The sequence below is a fragment of the Cydia splendana genome, chromosome 15, assembly GCF_910591565.1.
Source record: "Cydia splendana chromosome 15, ilCydSple1.2, whole genome shotgun sequence".
NCBI lineage: Eukaryota > Metazoa > Arthropoda > Insecta > Lepidoptera > Tortricidae > Cydia > Cydia splendana.
The window spans coordinates 11,757,950-11,780,713 of record NC_085974.1 but is presented as its reverse complement, the minus strand read 5'-3'; the positions used below and the strand labels follow the sequence as shown (position 1 = coordinate 11,780,713).

Sequence of the window (22,764 nt, the reverse complement as noted above, 5' to 3'; positions counted from 1 at the left end):
ATGCTATCTAAAAAGTTTAATGTATTGTTCATAGCGTTGGAATTCCTTGTATAAATAAATAAATAAAATCACATTAAATCTAATCACAACTAATTTGCTAAATTTTATTTATATATTAGGATTTGACAAAAAATCATAATATTTACAGCATCTGAGTAAAATGCTCACAGTTTTGGCAGACGAAATAATGACATGCGTTGTTTCTCTTTCTGGTATCATCTTCATGAAAAGTTTCATTACAATTATAAAAACCAGTAGTACTGCCTGGTCGGTACCTATTCCTAGAAATCCTCTAAAAGTATCCTTTAGTTATAATCAGCAAGTAGATTTATTATTACTTTATTAGCACTGATCGAAATCACCCTTCTCCGCGATAAACCTATAATACCTATATGGGTACATTTAAAAGGATTACCGGAATTCAATAAATTCACATGTCTAAGTAAACTTAAAGGGGTGCGTGTATTGTTCAATCAGACACATGGTAACATTATCTAACCACCGTTTCCCAAATTCCGATATCTCAATAAAATCTTCAAATAATAAAAAAAATCTCCGGGTGTTCTGAGAACATCCCGTGTCAAAGTGCAATAAAAGGTTGCGTACGAATAAACCCTAATTTTGGTTTAGGCGTGACCCCCGTCAACAATTTTTTTAGAAATCTTCGCTTTTTTAACGAAAACAGTCGAAGTAACGGCAAAATTGACAAAGAAAGATGTCAGCGTATTCATACTTTAAAATGAAAACTTGATTGGCGAGTTTTTTCAAATAGTTGTCACGAAATCTCTTGAAATGCATCTCTTTTTGTGCGCAGTCTCGTTTGTTATTAAAACTTCTCCGCATTCAATTATCACTCAAGATTCACGCGAATCTTTTTCTCACAGGTCTTAAAATGCCGTTGCATAGATACCATTTGCTCCTTTTCTGTAATAGTTATGCCCAATGAATTTATTAAAAAAATTCACTGAAATATTAATTTTAGCAGATCATATTTATTCAGAAGTCAAAAGAGAAAAGAAAACAACTCGCTCATATCTGTAATGAATATGGGATGAGGCAAACTCGTTTGCAACAATGCGACTCCAAATCCGTCAATCAAGTAATGAATTAATGGATCGATATATAATTATTTTCACTGGGGACAACTGTCAAAATTGATGCGAAATTGACGTGCAAGTCCCATTAAATCATAAATATAGATCAAGCTATATTAGACTCTCCGTGCAAATAATTAGAATGGGAGTGAATCTATATTGGTTCTTTCTAATTATGATGGATAATATTCAAATTTTTACCTTTTGAATTAAACAAAATGTATTTGGCATAGTTTAGGTCGGCTCGGAACTGACAAAGGGGAATTGGATGTGCATGTTTTATGCGGTTTTGTTGATTTTTCGCCGCGAAGCGTTGGGCCCGAATAATTTGTTTGTAATGTTTGTTCGACGGGACATTGAGTATGCGCGGACCGATTTGTGATTATTCAATTTACAGCGTTCCTATTTTAATTTAACAAACAAACTATATTTGTTCTAAAAAGTTGAGTGTATTGTATTTTATTATTGTGGGTATATGAAACATTAATTAACTCGTTTGTATATTTTTTAATTAAATTAGTGGTTACATTTTTCACGTTTACGAATTCCACAAGTAAAATTTATTTTTGGCTTTCTATTTTAATGGTATTTCGGATCGCTTTATTCTAGTTTATGCAGGACATAATAGCGGCTTAAAAATCAAAAGAGCTAATTTAAAGCTCACGCCATCGCCAGTATCGAATCCGTTGCATTACTGTCAAAATATCTGTCATATTCGCGTGACATCCTTTCAGGCCTGGTCACCCCTTCATGGAAGGATTAGTCCGCGGCCCCATTACATCTTCATTACGGCGGGCGGCTGACAAACCCCGGCCATTGTGCGTAACAATAAAAAATATTATTGTTATTATATTTATTGCCACCGTTGATAATGTTTATACAATTCGGTATGATCTCCGCTTACTCGCACAGATGGGACGTATTGTCGTAGTTGTGAGCACTGGCGGACAAATTAATGTGCAAATACGTTTTTCCGTTTCGACATGTGCTATTTGTATACTGTTTGAAAATTGGGCTCATAAACCTTCAATTTCAGCACGAAAATCGTAGATGACTGAGAAGGAGGTGTGGATTAGTGGATGGTTAATTTAGCTTTCCCGGTATTCGTCTGCGAATTATACTCGTAGATGGTCTCAAAGCCCATAACTAAAACTTTAATTCAACTAGGGAACAAATTAAATTATGTTATTAAATCTGATTTGTATTTTTTTAAATTGTAACACTTACTGTATATTAATTATAAACTGAAAATAAATGTCATATACCTACTAAGGAAAAAGTGACTTAGCCCTCCAGTGGCACTGAGAGTGGGCTTTAGGCCTCTCGCTCACAGCGATACCCGTCCCAATTTCTCGTGTATTAGGTATGTAATCTTTGAAAGGCTAGACATCTTTGACCAACTCTAAGACGAAAACACACGCATGAAGGTCTTAAACAACATTTCATACTAGTCGTTCTTAATTACTTCTTGGCATATCTATTAACAAAAAAAAAACAGTTTACTTTATTAATTTCGTGCTGATGTCCTCGTGTAGGTAAAGTTTATTTGTCCTCCACACTACACGTAAAGTTCATACACGCGGCATCGATATCTGACAGGAGATGTCACATTGACACCTGGTCCATCCGACACCGGATCGGATAAACAAGCTGTTTTGATATTACACCAATTTATATGTTACTCCAAAAACATTTTATTTTTATAAATATATATACTCAGCTTTACTTACTACTTTATGTGGTCATTGGACCTAACAAATAAAGTAAGTAACGGGTAAAACCAATGCCTTAATTTTAATTCATTATTATTATAGTTAGTATCGTTTGGTAAGATAGACGTTTATTACCTAGGCTTGTTTTAATAGTAAAGCTCTCAGTCTGTAAAGTCGTACTCGAAACGTATTTTGAATATTTTATAATAATACCTAGTTTTATTATTGACCTTAACAATATTTTATGACTCTGGTCCATTTTTATTTGATTGCCAAACGGCTAAATCTAAATGATAACTTTACTCCCACAAATCATAACAAATTTGATTAATTAAAAAACATCTTTCAATATTATTACAAAGGGGAGGCTCACCCTCGGCAAGTAAGTGGCATTCGTAAACATTTCTCTTATTATTAACAAGTAGACACTTATCAGTTAATCTTACACTCTTACACAATAGCAGCTAATCTGTGAGCGTGATAGAAATTTATCTTCGCTGCCGCGTCATTGTCACTCTATCCCGGTCTCCCCTCGATACGCCTGTTTGAGAAATATGCTCAATATTTAGGGTGCATTTGGAAATTACTTGCTAAATCATTTTAGTGGTTTATTCTTGATATTATGCGATTTATCTTGCACCTTGTTTTACAATCAAGAATGCATTAAATGAGGATTGTTTGTTGTTAAAGATAATTATTGTTAAAGAACATCGTGGTTATAACTATGTAATAAAATACGGTCAGAAAAGTTTGTCGCCACATTTCTCAAGTTTTACTTATTACAGCTCTATCTACATGCAAGTCGCAAAGGCAACATGGCGGGCAACCAACACGAAAGTCTCATTGCAAAGTTTGTTCACGACTCTTCGCGGCTACTTATTTCCGCTAATATTTTTCCCAACAAATTCGTTCGCAAAAACAGTGCGGCATGCACAGTGGGGCAATATTTCATCCGAGCTGGCCAGAACAATAATAGCCCGTGGACTCGAAGCCACGGCACGTTCCTACCACAATGTTACGATCCCACCATTATAAGCGGACCCCTCTACCTCACCGAAACTAAAGAACGATTTTCTTGAGCTTTCTAACGTGTGAGGGTCTGAGTAAACTAGTCGGTCGCACACCATCGCCAGCATCCGTGTAGACAAAATAACGAAATACTTCGAAAGCAATGCGATACGTGTACCTAACGTCAGTTATTGGGTTAGGTTAAGCGTTGTTTACACTCGGCCGCGGCAGAGGCGATGTTGATGCGTCCATGCCAAGCTAACTTTAACAATTGTTATTATTTTAAAACTCTTAACATGAAACGTGAAAACAAGCCCGCTTCCTTGAAGGTTTGGTTAGATAAAATAGTCAATAGCAACAAATTATGTAAGTCTTCAAGTATTTACTATTTTTATTTCTGAAAAATGTAAAGACCCGCCTGAATATTGAATTAAAAACTTTAAACATAACCACCAGACTCTACCAGAAACTGTTGTTAGTGCACCGCCGGTCAACACTTTCAAAAACATACTGGATACACATTTTAGAACTTTAAAAAGTCCAACATGAAATATAAGTGCTTCGATGTACACGCAACAGATCTAAGAGCTGCTAGTATATCAAATAAAATAATAAATAAAAATACCTAACCCTCTCTTTCACCCCACTACTAGAAAACTTTCAGCGGTATCTATCTGTTACCTGCCAGTATTTTGTAGATTCTCCCACGAACCAAAACATACGAATGCTCTAAATTCGACACCGCGCAGTTCGCATGATACCAATCACTCGGAGCAGTAATCCTGCCAATTGTCACGGTGGTGCGGTGTCTTTGTAGAGTCGCTACTATGCGTTTTTTTCGCGTGTAATCTTCTGGTTAATCCATTTTAACGCAGCCAGATGTGAGCGGTGACTCTCCTGCGTCTATGATTGCGGATATATCGGGGTTGTGACGCAATAAAATCATGGTGGATGTGGAATTTAAGCAACAAGTATAATTAACGACAGCTTTAGTCTTGTCGGTAGTGAAGAGAAGTGCCTGGCTAGAAAGCTGGTGGTGAGTAATCCCAGTTATAATTGTGTGATGAGCGTGAATATTTGTTGATGAGATGAAATGATTAATTTTCATTTCACTAGGTATCAAATATGTTAGTAGTATATATATTTGGACCTCCAGAGCTACCAATTAGTGTAAAATAGACAACAAAACAACCAACACACAAATGGTAGCCGAGCATTATTCAGCGCTGGTCGGACAATCGAATGATGTTTTGTCGCAATCAATAGGGCGCCTTAATACTAGATCAATGGGACATCGCATTCTGACACCCACTGATTGTGCACCTTCCACAAATGTAGCAGTGCACCCAACAAAAAGAAAGTCTCTTTTATTCAACACACACTAAGGTTTATTGTTGAGCAAACTTGATTTTATAAATTGTATTAATAATGTGGTTGGTCGCATTTTTTGCGCAATGATAGCACCGGTTCGTGGATATTTCGCTTCGTCAGGAATTAGATCGTTTTGTCTCCGTTTAATGGTTAAAACGTGACCAGAGAACGGAGTCATAATTTTTCGATAATTTGTTCAGGACGCAGTGACAATGATGAACAGTGAAATCCTATACGGGTGTGGATAATTTATGGGGAATACATTAAAGGCGGCGGGTTTTAAGGTGTTTGGCGATTTTAAAGTTCAGTAATCTGAATTAATTGACGTGTCACAAAACCTGTCCTATGAGTTTTGTGACTGGCTGCGTTTAAATGACAAAGTTAGATAAGAAACTTATCGCCATGTTAATACATAGTGATACTACGAATCTAATTGGCCTGACTGGTAGCGAAGTAATTAAGTAAATGTTATTTAGAGGGGATAACGCTTGAGTATAGCTAATGAGAGTTGATTGAAGTAGGTAAATAATTACACAGTCATATACCTACTGCTTCGCGCAAGATGCATACTAACTATTATTACCTGCTGTTGCCTGTAAATTAACAGTATACAATTTTCAAAAGATGATAAAAATTTTCATTTTTTCAACCGTGGTCATGGCTGCAAGCCGAATGTAACACGTCAAAGGAATTAATGCCTAAGATGGCAGTCCAATAACTATTTAAAATTTAGTTTGTTTTTAACAATATAAAATTTGTTTCCTGGCAAGTGTGATGAAAAATATTATGACTTACTCTGACTCTAAGAATGCAATTTTGAGCCATAGGATTAGGCCTTCACTACTCATACTCTCGTCGTTGCAAAATGTAAATTATCCACTATACCAGATTATTAGTGAGCTAACGATAACATAAAGTAGGAGACTTTTTAAACCCTGACTTCATTTGTTAATCTACCGCTCAACAAGTATATTCATAATCTCCCCTCAACACGTCAGTAAACAAAGACAAATGGATCAAAGAGCCAAAGGTAAACAGGCGATATAAAATCTTGACCGGGCCTGAGCTGACAGTTCCGGAAGCAATGTTTCCCCGGGCTGATACCGAAGACACGCGGCGGAAACGTCCGTCCAAGACACGGCCGAGGTGATACGGAAAAAACGGAAGAGAAGCCTTTTTCGTGTTTTCCCGACGGGCTTTCACCGACGGAAGCGATTGGGATAAGTGATTTGTTAGGTCTAGTTTTGGATTACGAGTATCTGATCTGGTGATTTGACAGCTTGACTTATGTTTTTATGTATTAATCACTACATTTATACAAATATACGGGTTTGAAGCTGAAGCTGCATGCTCAGATGAAGTTCTCAAAATATATATATATATAAGCACATGATTTCGTACATACGTAGGTAAAATGTCACTCCTGTTCCCGATAATTGAAGCCTAATAATTCCTGTATGTGACTTTAATCGGCCAATCAAAGCTACTCCCACCTAACCTTTTTTTTCCTGTATCAAAGTTTATTTACATTATTTTTTTACCAGTGTTCTTAACTTTCTAGAACAAAAAAGACCTGTCCTGTCCACTCTTGAGTTAAAAAACGGTATTAGGTAAATCAGGGTGACCACTCTTTACTATAACCAAAATTCCCTGACTTTTCCCGGTTTTCCAGGCGTTTTTTCAAGTTTTTCCCTGACCATAATCTTAAATGTAATAAATATAAAATATGTAATTGGAATACATTTTTGAGTTTTTGCAGAATCTGAATTAGTCCAGTCATTATATCCAAAAAACCGACCCTATCCGTGAATAATCAGTTCTTGGATTTTTTTTTCGTAGGTCCGTCGGGGTGGTCACTGGGAGTGTAAATTCAAAAAGTAGACTGAATCAGGCTCCTGTGTATATTCGAAAAACGGTTTTTCTTGAATAACTCGGCCATTTTTGATTTTACAGTAAAACCGTGAGGACAAAAATTGTAGGAAATTTGATTCTCTACAAATTTGGTCCTCACAATTTTTCTTCTAGGATCGATATTTTGGAAATTAAATTTGAAAAAAGCGACTAATTCAAAATATTTTCATCATCTACGAGATGCGAGCGATAGAAATTGGGAATCTAGTGGTATTGACCACTCGATTTCAATTCTATTAGTAGAATTTAAACGCCTAGTAGTGGAGATATCATTTAACGAAATACACGAAATCGAGTGGTCGAATTTCATAAATCGGCCCCCTGGACTTAAATTTTCTATCTTTTTGTGTAGCTCCTCCGTGTACAAAAAAAAATGATCCACGCGGCTCGTAATGCTCACTTTACGAGCCGCGTGGATCATTTTTTTTTCAATATTTATTTTGTATATACCGCCGTGGTAGGATATAGCGTTACAATTTCATAGAAAACCGCAAATCGATTATTTATTTATTATTATTTATTGTACTAGAGATCAAAATAAAATTTTTGACCCGCAGTTCCTAAAAAAATTTCCATAGGAGGGGAGTGCTGAGTCATTGTTTTTTTTATGAGAAAAAAAAATTTTTAGAAACCAATCGTGTATGGTAGGGTTAAAGAGGTATACCCCGTTGGATATATGGATATTACGTATCATTTTATGATTAATAGGCACCGTATCTGCAGTACAGTTCCATTAAGTCTCGTAGAATAGATACTGAAGTAGGACTGTATCACTTAGTATTATTGAAAAATTAAAAAAAAATACTAAATGAAATTATTTTCTAAATTGCTTTATTAGGGTTAGATATGAGGATATCACGTATCATTTGAGGTATATTGTACAAAAAAAAATCAGCCATATCGTATCTGGAGAAGCCCAAACTTGGTATGTTTTGAAAATTATTTTTGTTTTAATTAAAAAAAATGGCTGAAATGTAATGATGTGGTATAGTTTTAGAATCGCCTCAAAAAGCTTTTCTGAAAAAAAAAAATTTTTCGCATACAAAAAAAACAATGACTCAGCACTCCCCTCCTACGGGAAATATTTTTAGGAACTGCGGGTCAAAAATTTTGTTTTGACCTCTAGTATGCGTGTGCCAAACGGCTAATCTGTACATCGTTTGCGGTTTTTTAAAGTGAACAGGTTAGCACATTCACTGCCCCCGACGCAAATGTGCGTCCACCGTCATACAAGTTTGTTCCTAGGCCACGCCCCCTGGCAGTGAATGCGTTAGACTAATTACAGTAGATATATAATGTTTGCAGATTATACATAGATTATAGATATATAATGAAGCGATGGTGGCCTAGCGGTAAGAGCGTGCGACTTTCAATCCGGAGGTCGCGGGTTCAAACCCCCGGCTCGTACCAATGAGTTTTTCGGAACTTATGTACCTACGAAATATCATTTGATATTTACCAGTTGCTTTTCGGTGAAGGAAAACATCGTGAGGAAACCGGACTAATCCCATCAAGGCCTAGTTTCCCCTCTGGGTTGGAAGGTCAGATGGCAGTCGCTTTCGTAAAAACTAGTGCCTACGTCAAATCATGGGATTAGTTGTCAAGCGGACCCCCGCCTATTACTTATTCTGTGCCCAGGCTCCCATGAGCCGTGGCAAAATGCCGGGATAACGCCAGGAAGAAGAAGATATAATGTTTGCAGATGGTAAAATTAATATATTTATTTTTATTTTATTATGTACATACAGAGACAATTTTTATTCCCCGACCTCCATTAAATTTCCCTGACAATTCCCTGACTTTTCCATGACTAGCGAAATTCCCTGACTTTTCCCGGTTTTCCCGGTTTTCCAGAAAGTGGCCACCCTGTAAATGCATTACATATTTAACTGAAAATTTCCGACTTTTCATAGCCATTTAGTCATGTGTCATAACAACCGGAGACAGGATAAAATCAAAGCGTTTAATATATAAATTTACATAAAGGTACCCAATTCGGCGCAAGCGTGCAGGTGCGGTAAATAAGCCCGCGCACAAATTGTTATCTTGTGAAACGAGTCGTATGATTCGCGCAGCCATGCGTGCCCGCAACCGCAAAGCTCTTCAGTTAGGGCTAGGGATGGGGATGTGTCGATGGAAATAAGGAAAATGCAAATCTAAGCTTTTAAATCCAGCTAGGGAGGCTGCAAGGTGTTTGTGTGTTTAAAGTGAACGTAAAGTAGGTAAATTCATCATCAGGCCTTTAACATCTTGACAGATGATTTAGTAGGTAAATTACTGCCTAAATAATTAGCCAGTTGGTGATCATACTGATAATTTTTATATTATATACCTAGCCACGGTTTTATAATCCAGATGTTAATAAAAATATAGTCATGATCATTGCACCTAGGTAGGTACTGTAAAAAATAACAAACACATAAAGAAATGGCATTTATCTGGCCACTTTAACGATAGTAGCTTAAAAACCATTTGCTAAAATTGTGTTTGGACAAAACAGCTGTATCTACTTACGTACCGATTGTACAATGAATAACAAATTCAAACTTACAGTGCGACATAAAATAGTAGAAAATAAATGAGAGAATTTAAACATGGCAACAATTTAGTATGGATTTTTTTTTACTTCCATTTTATTTAATTTCTACTATTTTATGTCGCACTATAGTTGTGACATAAAAACATATTTTATCGATAACACAAGAACGTGATCGTCACTAAAATTTATGAAATGTAATTTTCTGGCGCGAACGACTCAGGAACATTTGTAGCTTTTCCGAGTATTCCGGGAAATTGCGATCTGCAGCGCAGAACGCGAGATCTACCCCCGGTTCGTTTAAATTACTCCGCTTTTATAAATATTCTGCAGCTCTTTGTATACTCCATCTGCGGTATGTAGTTGACGATAATTTATGGGTTTAATGCAACGGTTGCCGAGTAAATATGAACATTACAAGGGTAAGTGCATGTAGCGCGTGTTTATATAAATACGTTAGTTACGTACAAATTGAATATATGTACTTTTGTAAATTAGGTCAACTTCATATTAGTGCTTTTGAACTACTTGTTTTCGCTCTCGAAGGAATGATCAAGAACGATTATATATGTTTTATTGCTATAGTATTTCACAAAAGGATCTTTATTCTACAAAATTTTATGTAGGTACCTAGGTAGGCAATTTAAGGCAGTCTATTATGTAGCCATTATTTTGCTTTAAATATTGTTGAAGTTGCTGATGAGTGACACGTCCTTGACCCATCGCTGGCGTAACAAATAGTAAACTATAGCCACCATTAATGGCATATAATGTGTATTATTGTTCTTATTGATCTACTCATAGTATAGCCTGTTAGAATTTTGGTCATTTTATAAATGAGTAGCTAAAGGATATTAAGATTTCCTACCAAACCAACATGTGAGTAGCATCTAATACACAGATGCATATATAATTCACAATAAATTTGCTTTTTATTACCTTCTTCTATTCAATTTCCAAGTTCATGTTGATCTATCTACTAGAGGGTCGCCGATGGGTCAGCAATCATGATTGATGGCAGACATCAATTACCAAATGCTCGCAATATTTAGCTTATTAAAATTATTTAAGTTCCGATTTATATGTGCTGACGTTCACTGCTGGGTCAAACTCCAATAACGGCTAGGGGAGGTAACGAGCATGAAGTATGTTAGTAACAAGTGTCGCGGCATCCTTGACCGGGCACATCGATGAGTGATGGCGGGCATGTGCCGCCGGCACTCCGCAACTCATCGCCCGGCCCTACAGGGTTGCCACGATATGTATTGACTAGCAGTGAAATGTTGGTGGGTTAAGCACTCAGAGCACTTACCTCAAGGAGAAATTTAAGTTAAGATAAATTACGACTCAAAAATCTAATTTGTTTGGCGCATAACCGCATTGACATTGTTTATGTAAAACACTGATTTAAACTTTCACGATTATTAAACATTATCAAACTGCACAACGGGACTTATCGCGTTAAAAAGTTTCGTTTCGTTTTTTCGTACGTTTCGAGGACGGCGTTGTCCCCGTGGTCTCGGAGAAGTCTTCTCAGTTTGATAATATCGTTTATGTAGTTGTTCTTTTGATGAACTTCCTTGATGAACCCCGCCGCTCCAAATTTTACGGTTAGGTAAATGATTTGTTTCCCAAATATTCGCAACTCCATTTATGTACATAATGGCTTTTATGTCACAAAAGTAGGTAAAGTTATTGCTTTATAATAAAAGAAATTTAAAATGGATTACAAAAACAGTGAAAATCAAACATTTCACCTAACCGCCAACCCTGTCCAAGACGAGGGCTAAGATAATTATCTTTTTTACGCAACGCACCCGCTTCACTTTTAATAACACGATAAATGCTGCGGAAGGCTTGTCGCTGACGCGGAAGGAGGGTTTCCCGACTTGCCTTTTGATTAATACCTCACTTGTACGAGTACCATCCAACCGTGCCATCCCAACAGATTTCAACCTTACGCGATCCACATAAAAGTTACAACTTGTCTAAAGATTCTATCCTATCGTCACTCGATTACGCAACAGATGCATTTTATTCTTCATGTAATTTTCTTCACATTTTTCCCGACATGATAAAGTGATCGTTTTTAATTTTACGAGAAATTAGGTAATGATAGACGGCGTCTTTCTGATAAGTGTTTGCTTGTGAGGGGCGCTTTGGAGGGGCACATCCCTAGTGTTTTTTTAAACGTATTATGAGCTGGTTGTAAATTTAGTGCCGGGTGTATTGGATATTAAGCTTTGTTTAATAACTTTCTTGTTGGAATGAGTTGACTGTTTGGGTAGATAAATAACATTTCAAAAAGATAAATATTAGAACATCAACATTTCAAAAGTTAGATCTTTGTTAGTTACATGGTGTCAGTAAATTTTCGTTAAAATACATTATTAAGTAATTATTACATACCTGAGCTGGATACCTACATACATATATGTAATTCCTTAGGTTCGAAATGGAATTATTACAGGAAGAATATACCAGTAGTACCTACCTATCAACAGCATAACAAGCGTAAAATTTCCATCTGACAACAGTTATTAATGCTATTAACAAAGATAATTGATTATAATAGAGAGGTATATATAAAGTCTAAGAAAAAAACGTGCCCCTTAGTTTGACTTCCAAAACAGATGGCTCTGTACTGCGCCATATGTTTTGCGGTCACTGAATTGTCAAACGTCAACTTTTGGCAATCAGAGTTAGCGCAAAATGTGTGGAGCTTACAGCGCCATCTCGTTTACTAGTCAAATTCGAAGCACGAAATTGTCTTAGACTATAGGCACATCTTACTCAATGTATCTTTGCTATTAACAAGAACAAAGAAACGTTATCTAGTAAGACACTCGACTTACCTCACAAACAAAGCCATGAAGACATAAAACTTTAATATAATCGATACACCGCCACTCCCCGTTCCATTGAGGCAATAGATCAAGCTTAAAAACCCTAATTTTACGGCACAAACACACAACCCTCTATCAGGGAAGTACACATCTTCAACTGGCTCGTTATGACTCAATCGAAGGTAAACAGGGGAGGTAAGTGTCTAGTAAATTGTAGGTTATGGTCCAATTGGTAAAGAAGAGAAACGTGGCATTAGCGAATCGATCAGTAACGATGATGGTTATCGGTCGACGTATTAAATATATACTGCAGTTGTACTTAGGCTGTGGGCATAAAATGATGCCATTTAGGTTTATAATAATGTTGTATGTTAGGAGTATGTCAGTTTTAGCTCCGTCTACAGTATTTCTATTTTCTAAGCGATTATCATTATTGTATTATGTTAGTGTGGCGCCTAATTTATCAACTTGCACAATTGCTAGTTTTTGATAGGTAATTATCATTATAAATTTAAGACCATTTAAACTTAGAAATGTGTGAAATTCGCTCGATGATTAAAATAAATAAAAAGGAATTTTAACAACAATCTCTAATCTAATTTGCCTCACGCTCACCTTATATTAAGGCAACTCTTATAGATTATAAAATGTCTACAATAAAGAATATAAGAGATATTGCATTTCATAAATAAATCCTGCATCACTGATAGCCTTATTCTGAATATTATTTTATTAAGCTATCCCTCATTCAATTCAGACGGATAAAAGCCGATTAATTTCACCTATGAAAATTAAATCATCCCCGAATGAGGGCGGTCAGTGACAAATGTCCAAGCTGTGACGACCCCGTTACATCTCGACATGGACTAATAGCGCCATCTATCATGACGCTGCGGTGTCCGGTTTAATGTCTGTTGCCGCAAGGTGCCGCGAGGTGGCGCTAATGATACCGGGCCGCGAGAATGATAAATTGGGAAAGTTTGTTGTAAAATTTTTAGTCTTATTCAAAAATACGTTTGTTTTTGCTATCTTTGAGTTTACAAATTATTATTTTTTTTTACTTTGATCTGATGACTCTATTTTTTATTGTTGGTGTGTAAGATTCGACTGGATTTGAGTAGCTTTGCTAGCATTACGCTTAACCACATCGTATAAAATCTATTCTAGCTTTTAATATAAAATCTTTGATAAAATACAGCGTAATGTATTTCATTTTTACTGTAATCAACTGTAATTCATTGTGAGACACAGACACTCATATCTCTTGGGGCTTACTTACTTGTTTGCAAGTTCCACGTGAATCGGGTAGATGGCGTAATTTTCAATCCACGCAGTCCTACTTATAAACATTGAACGTAAAAATAAAAACACGTTTAATGGTTATTTAAAAATAGTGAAATACTGTAACTTATGCCTGATTCAAATTATTCGAGTATAATAAATCCCTCTATCAATATATTTATCAAAAATGTTCATTAATTAGCTAAGAATAATTTAATTATTTACAGACCGTTGGTAAAATATTAAATTTTATGGGCTAAATTTAACATGACAATTTTCTGAAGTCGGATGAATGATATTCACCCATACATTTTTCTTTTAATTTCATCACCTTCGTCACTCTTATCGTAGGTAACTTGTCCCTTTATTCTTTATTCAATCAAGTATAAGTTTACAGCTAGGTAGGTACCTATGCCAAGACACTTATACTTTTTGAAATATCTCTACATAGGATCTTAAATTAAACAATATATATTACTAAGTCACATAGGTAGAGTTAAATTACAAAAAAATCCTGATATTAAGTTACATAGGTAGAGTTCAAAAAAATCCTGATACTACGTTGTAAGGACGGCCACTTGTCTGCGAATATGGTCGCGCTTTGGTAACTATTAAGTTATTTAGTAATTCTGCTCGGTACGTGGGTGCCCTTATTTTACGATTTACCTTAATTTGTTGTTAGATAGTTTGTGTGGGTACCAAGGAATATAAGGGTAGAGTCGGAGCAAGCAAACTCTCATGGCATTTGAAATCACGTTTATAATGACACTCCCTCACTTTGTCAAGTTGAAATCGGTGCATAGTTAGCTTAGACGTACTCTACCCTAATTGGACGTTACTTTAGCGGGTAACATTGACCTTAACCGTCAAATTAACAACAAAATAGATTCTCAAGAATGGGCAATGTAACCTCTTGGGGCTAAAGTAGTGGGATTACCATTAATTATTCTATTTTTCTGGGCGAAAATACATACAACCATACTATTATTTGACGACCGGTCTGGCCTAGTGGATAGTGACCCTGTCTGCTAAGCCGATGGTCCTGGGTTCGAATCCCAGTAAGGGCATTTATTTGTGTGATGAACACTAATATTTGTTCCTGAGTCATGGGTGTTTTCTATGTATATAAGTATGTATTTATCTATACAAGTATGTATATCGTCGCCTAGTATCCATAGTACAAGCTTTGCTTAGTTTGGGGCTAGGTTTGATCTGTGTAAGATGTCCCCTAATATTTATTTATTTATTCTGTGACACAACATCGAGTTGTATCATCCCAAAAATATTGTTGTGATTTAGTGTTATGGATTTAATTTAATTTTAAGGCTTATTATATTATTTAATTGATTTTAATTTTAATTTAGTTACTGTATTCTTTTTTTAAGTGTTTACTAACCAACGCTGTTGACTTATGTGTATTACTAACAAGAATATGAATTATTAATAATCTGAAATAAATATTATTCATTCATTCATTCAATTAACCCAATGAGTGTGTTCCACAGGTCCTCGGCAAGAACGGCATCCGCGGCTGGCTGGACGGCAGCTCGGAGAAGTCCAACTGGCTGAAGCTGGTGCGCTCCACCAACTACCCGCAGGACGTCAACGTCCAGCATCTACTGCTGGCTGGCCAAGTATGATCGTTTTACATGATTTTTGTAGCCTGTTTTGGAACTTCAGTGATATCCGACTACACGTATTATGAAGCGCTTACAAAGCGCACGAGTTCACCACACATATGTAAATAGGGGCAGTTTTATTTGTAAAATGCTACGATTTGAGCAACACAACTATGTTGTATTTTAGGTACCTACAACCAGCCTACAACATTTTATACCTACTACAATAGCCCAGTAACACCCCTAAAGCTAAATTTATGTTAATATTTTTAATTTACACGAGTACTGGTCGTAGTTGCGGGCGCAACTAAAAATAAGCAGTTGCGCTTCCATACAAAATTTGTTTGGGGTCGCTTATGTGTGGTGACCTCGATTGTCGTATCACGTATGTGCTCCGTCTAGTAGTAAGTTGAAGTGGTTTGTGGGTTATCATGACTACCTACATGCCAAGTCAAGTAGTCATGGTACCTATCCAAAAGGCAATCGCTGCTACCTTATTTATTCCGAACTTCCGAAGTTTAGTGTTAAACCAAGTTTTAAAGAAAATTATCGCCGTCTGGTTTTCCAAACAGACTACTTAGGTACCTACAGGGGAAATCGTGCCTTGTTGGGATTCGGCCGGTTCCCTTAGGTAGGTTATTCTCATTTATTCTCATATATGTACTTAATTCCAAGAAATAGATTAGGGCGGGCGCAGATTCAATGTTCCAATGTCCGGATTGAAAGTCGAGTGAACAATAAATTTCAGCTTTCACTTAAAAAAAGTCTTAAAATGATTATAAAAACATACAATACATAATGACCTCGTATATCAAAAATAATCACAATCCAAAAAGCCCAACGAACTATTCGCCGAATCGTTATCACGGCAGCCCTCATTATTGCGTCTTTTATGTCACTACCCCAATCAAATTTGAATGTAGAACGTTGGGTACTTCCGGTGGCAGAAAATCGGTGTTCGCCTGAACAACTGTGTCCCGTTTCCGGTCAATCGAAGGGGAGCAAACGTCCCTACCGCACCGTCGCGTTTTGCGTCATATTTAACGTGAAATTAATGATGCTATCCTTTTCATTTGGTGGCTTAAAGAGCAGGATAGGCTTGTAAAGTCGATGATATGTCACCCCTGTCAAGGTTTTGAGATTTTCATTTGATATTACGAGTTTTAACGTTTTTATTTTAATCAGGAGTTGGAATAAAATTTGTTTTAATGGGATATTTTCTATGTTCGGTTATAATGTCTAATAACGTCAATTTTATACTTTAGCCAAACTACTAAAACAGAAGAAAGAAGAAAGAAAGAAAGAAAATAATTTTATTCAGGACGCTTACAATGTGAATTAGTTAATATTAGGCAGAATATTCGACCAAAGAGTTTATTTCATATTTTTCCGACTGTGCTATGAAGTCGAATTTTTTGTTTGGAACCATCATTTTCTAAGCAAAACCACTGACTTCATCATCATCACCATCACTATTGCACGCCATTGAGCACGATTTGCGGCAAAACCACGGACTAATATGGACCTATAATCGACGTTCTAGCATTTAAAAAGTATTAAAACAGTAGCATTCGTACCACTTTGATGGAATTCTTCAGAAACACTACGTATTCAATTCATAACAAATAACCTCCATATTCCAGGTTTGGTACAAGGTGACGCGAGACATCGTGTCCGGGCAAGAGCTCCTCCTCGGCCCCCGGACTCCTCTACCACTTCAGGATGTGCAAGCAGCTGCTGGTATGTACACTATACATACATACTTGTAGACCACAGCCCCATGTGTGATCCTTGTACTCCAAAGTTTAAAGGTACAAGAGCAGATAATCAAAATAAATAATTTACTTAATTTAAATTTCGCGGTTATTGAGAAATAAATACGAGGCATTATACCACCATACCTGTAGACCTTATTCTTCTTCTTTGGGTTTTCTAAGCTTAGGGTTGTGAATATCTACTGAGTGAGATGTTCTTTGGCATAATTTTCGTTGTACTGCAACTGCCCCGCTCGTTCATGCTTACAAGTTTAAGTAGAATTGATTTGATATAAACAGTAATAGTGAACATAACGCCTTTACTTTCATTAAGTTAATTATGACCATATTTAATATAAATCTAATACTTTTAAACGAGCAATTCTGGTTTATATGTATATTTCGGGGATCTCAGAAACGGCTCTAACGATTTCGATGAAATTTACTATATGGGGGTTTTCAGAAGCGATAAATCGATCTAGCTAGGTCTTATCTGTGGGAAAACGCGCATTTTTGAGTTTCTATATATTTTCCGAGCAAAGCGTGGTCTCCCAGATATTATGACTTTATTTATAGCTACAACAATGATGTTGTCAAATGTTTATATGTACCTATATCAAAATCCAAGTACTAAGTACCTATAGTTGAGATCAAACCAGGTGAAGTAGCCTACTCTACTAGCCCGAGCCGAAAAGTTCACCTGATAAATTAGCTTTTCTTACGACACTTATATCAATTACCACGATTTCCAACAGCATCTTACCAGTAGCTCTTTATTGACTGGCAATCTGATCTTACTTTGTTGAGAACTTCACATTTATCGGAAGCTTTCTCATAAAAAGTACAGGAAAACGTAAACTAGAAAGTAAATACTCGTATGTGTCGCTAAAGTTGCCCCTGAAGCGGGTAGGTTGTACGTAAGTTGTGCGGGTGCGTTGACGTTGAATCACGATTCACGCTCGGGCGGCCCGCGGTAATTGGAGTCACCTGCCGAGTCAAACGTGTGACCCGAGTGTGGGCATACTTTACTATATAGGTCGATCTTATTTTACACTACTGACACTCCGGGAATAGTTATAGTCATGCTTTTAGGAAACTCATGTGATTTAAGAAGATAATACTTTTTTTCTGTGACTTATCTTAATATGTTCAGCTAGATAATGTCAGCGGCTTCACATGTAGTCTGTGAAAAATAGTTTAGGAAAATTAGAATATTCGACTAAACTCTAAAGTATTATATTCAAAAATATGTTTCTGACAACAAAAAAATATTTGCCCCTCGGCGTTTCACGCGACATCAAATATCAACTTTGAACATACCGTTACCTAAAGGTACATTTACAAATAAAATAGTTAATACGGAGCATGTAATAAAACTGAAAACACTGGTAATTTTCTGCCGGCCATTACAGAACCTCAAGCCTCATTTAATCGAGTACACGCTGTATTCATAAACAAAATCACAGGGCAGGGACACGGGACACGGCACGCGCATGCGATGTTTAATTTAGATAAATCGCGACGAACGCGACGCTGCGCCGCCCTATGTGAACACGCATTACGGCGATGCGTGTATGCTAGGTACGGCATGCGACTTGCTGGATGTGGCTATCTGGAAGAAAAACATGAAAACCTATAAATTTTATAATACTGAGGGCTACTAAAAGAGCGAGTAATAATAGTAAAAAAAGATTGTAGCCAACTTTCCGTTAAGTATTAAAAAAACCGGCCAAGTGCGAGTCGGATTCGCAAACGAAGGGTTCCGTACCATTATCTATAAAAACGGTCACCCATCCAAGTACTGACCCCGCCCGACGTTGCTTAACTTCGGTCAAAAATCACGTTTGTTGTATGGGAGCCCCACTTAAATCTTTATTTTATTCTGTTTTTAGTATTTGTTGTTATAGCGGCAACAGAAATACATCGTCTGTGAAAATTTCAACTATCACGGTTCATGAGATACAGCCAGGTGACAGACAGACGGACGGACGGACGGACGGACAGCGGAGTCTTAGTAATAGGGTCCCGTTTTACCCTTTGGGTACGGAACCCTAATTATGCTTTCGTTACTATACTTCACTAAATAAATAAAAAAGAAACACAAGTAGAAGTCTTTCCGTGACCACAGCTGGTGCAATTCAGCAGAAACATTGGAATTTAAGGTAAAAACAATGAAATTATATCGCGGTACAGTCACCTGCAATAATATATTACTTTTCGAAGGCCGCAAAAATATGTGACACGCTCTTATGGCTCTACAAATAAGATCGCGTCAGATATTTTTACGGCCTTCGTTGTGTAACATATTATTGCAGGTGACTGTACACCCGTTTGTGTAATTAAATACAAGTTATGTCGCGGTAGACCCTTTTGTGTAATTAAATATAAGTAGAATTTAATTATTTTGAGACTATCATTTTAATATTATGACCGAAGCACCAAAAGTTAATCATGACTGCATACATATTTACTAGGTATACCTATGTATATATTTAGATCGTTTCAGTACCTACCTACATAGATAAGCCACTTAGATTCTCATCAGATACCTTCTACAATATTTCTTCTTAGGAAATTCCTATAAAATAATTAAAGCGAGGCCACTAAGGCTGTATTACAGATAACAATGACGTAGCTATTGCTTTGGCCATTCCATTGTCTCTACCTCCATATAGAGGTGGTCGGCTCTTCAGCGCTCCTGTTTCCGGCGCTCGCGCAGCCGGCCTGTGCGTGATTTATGCTCCGAGTAATATCACCCCTACCGTAATAACTGTAACGACCTAATGACATTACTGTCCAGCAACAGTATTATTTTTATCACTGCTGTAAAAATGTAGTTGAGCTAGACCAAGAAATGTCTGCAACGATTATGACAGCGTACGCAGTGCAAGTGCAGCATAATTTCATAGAAGTTTGACGTTTAAAATAACACTTGCACTGAGTGTGCTATCAAAATCGTTGCAGACTTTTCTTGGTCTAACTCTACCAACCCATATTAAATGAGCAGCTTGGTTGGATTAACATGAGTATGTCCTCGAGAAAACATCATGTACAAAAACTTACGTAACTATTACTTGATTTTCAAAAGAAGCTAAGCAATTTTGGCCTAACAATAATAAATGTTGCGTCGGCATATTAGCCTACTCAACAGAAGGGTACAAACAAACAATCATCATCAAGCAAAACGAATGGACCAAATCCGCCCACATATGCCCAGTATCAGCTGCATGACACTCCAATTCTACCACAATGACTCTTAAATATCCCTAATTAGGATCGATTTGCAGTTCCATTCCATTTGTCATAGGCCGGGGTTGCGCAAGACATGATGGATGGGGTCTTTATCGCATGAGAGAATTCTATTGAATTTATTAATAATCGAATAAGTCCGATTTTGCGAAAGGATTAATGCGAACGGCGCGTGCGCAAGGTGAGCGTGCCTATATGACGTTCGCGCAATGATGATGGATCGTTGCTCTCCAAATTGTATCTTTCGCTTGGAATTGTCAAGCTCCCCAATGGAATAATTAATTTTGAGCATGACTCGTATAATAGTAATTCAGCTTCTCTTGACATAGGTATAGCGAAAATCCATAATATATTAAAGTTTTTGCTATAGTTTGAAATTTTGAATCATTCAAAGTTTAATGCAGGACATATAATTTCATATGGCCGAGAAATTAGGTAAATACAATACATCTAGGATTTGTTTTATCTTTATACATAAGTGTAGATGATATTGCCAGAATATTTCGCTCCTTTTATTACTATAGTTGGTCAAACCAATTTGTCAGTCAGTAAGAACCAGGAAAACTATACCTACTCATCCTGGCCTTTTCTTTTCGGTGCTAGTACTAGTGTAAGAGTGTAAGACAAATATAGTATGATTCTCTCTGTCTATGATTGAAATGAGACAGTCCTTTGACAAACTATACCTACCTGCTTACACACACCTACATTACCTCATCAAATACCAGGATACCCCAGCTTTTTTTTCGGCATTAGCGCCCACTTCAGTTTTTCTACCTCTAGCTTATTTAGGTACTAATGCAGTAATTTGTTACCTACTACAAATTCACATATCTATTAGACCAGCACCTAATACGAATGTCATAAAAGCTTAAAAATAATCTGTTTAACAATAATAATTTCAACCCTTTATTAGCCGTGCGTACGCAATCGGCCGTAATGAATGAGCCACTGACATTTGTCATCGCGCAATTGTATGAAGATTAAAATTGATGACGTTGCATTGTCGGCGGTCGGCACACGCACTATTGTACCAAGCGTTATCGCGATGCGTGCCCGGTTTTTAGAAATAATATTTTTGCTGGATTAATTATGTTATGTAAATGCACTTTCTAGTCAGATCGACGAGAATGTTCGAAAATTTTACGTATAAAAATTAAACAGCTAATTTATACTTGAATCTTATATTCCTGGAAATGCATGTTAATCGATCTTCTTGTTAATCGACAGAGCGTAAACAGTAATTTTGCCTTGAAATACTGCCAATACTCAGACAGAACCTACGTACGCAGGTTTTTGAAACTAAATACAAATACGTAATAGTAAATAATTAGTGCCAATGCTTTTGCCTAATACCCTTAACCTTTTAATGAACATAAGATATTTTAGGAGAAATGCGTTATGAGAGCTTAAATTTGCACTATATTATACGCACGCAATGTTACCACAAACCAAATAACGTAAAAACTGAAATTAACACGTCCCAGGATCGCACTATTCCCCACGACACACGATGATTAATCAAAAAATTAAGCAACAACAATGGAGTTCCCCCATTACGCTCACAGTCGCCGTCCCACACCGCGTGTTTATTTAACAATCAAATAAATATTACCGACAATAAAATAGAAATATTTCAATTTAATATCTCCGCCCCCGGTGAAGGGTTAAATCTGGCGTTGCATTTGTCGTTTTTTGTCACCAGATTAGCTCGCACCTATCTTGATGTTACGCGAAATTTAATAATTTATATTTTGCGATTAATCTTGATCGTGACTTTGTTATCTCCTAGTGGATCTGTTTTGAAACGGCCGATGGGATTTTTTTCTGTTGAACATAATGGACTTGACTCACACATTGACCTAATTAATTTTAAGCTAGCATAGCCCGGGCATAACTAAACCGTATTTGTAGAAGTTTAATTTCTGCATTTCGCGGTATTTAAGTAGTTAAGTGTTTTCAATCATATATTTATCCCTCATACTGCTGGGCAAAGGCTTCCACCCTAGACATCCCTCATCATAACTAATCATAAGGTACGGGACCGCCATCACCGAGCCCATTGGCATATTTTGGTGCCTTACAAAAATGTGTTCCTAAAATTATTGATACTACCTACTTAGTTAACTTGCTGACTTGAAAATGAACTCAGGGTAAATGTGTTAATTAATAGAAAGCCTTGTAGCTTGTCGAAGGCAGGAATGTGTTAGGCCGCCTACGGGCTCTCAACGGTCCCAGATAAAGTGTGACCTGCAACGCATCTCACACATCCTGGCCGACAATGGCAATAGGTTCGCGCCGGCGCCGGCGGCTTTGGGACCTCGACGCACCTTACCTAGTGTTGGTGCCGGTGTTCATTTTGTAAATAATATTCTAGATCTCT

The 22,764-nt window shown here is 36.8% G+C and overlaps 1 protein-coding gene across 5 annotated transcripts in view; it reads left to right on the top strand.

The window, feature by feature from the left end:
* Positions 1 to 22,764, top strand: part of LOC134797646 (histone-lysine N-methyltransferase PRDM16-like) — a 137,633-nt gene that overhangs the window by 96,338 nt on the left and 18,531 nt on the right. For all 5 annotated transcript variants that reach the window (XM_063769982.1, XM_063769983.1, XM_063769981.1 and 2 more), the window contains 2 exons: positions 15,265 to 15,393; positions 17,022 to 17,118. In XM_063769982.1, the coding sequence (XP_063626052.1) occupies positions 15,265 to 15,393; positions 17,022 to 17,118 (226 nt within the window). The remainder of the gene's footprint in view (positions 1 to 15,264; positions 15,394 to 17,021; positions 17,119 to 22,764) is intronic.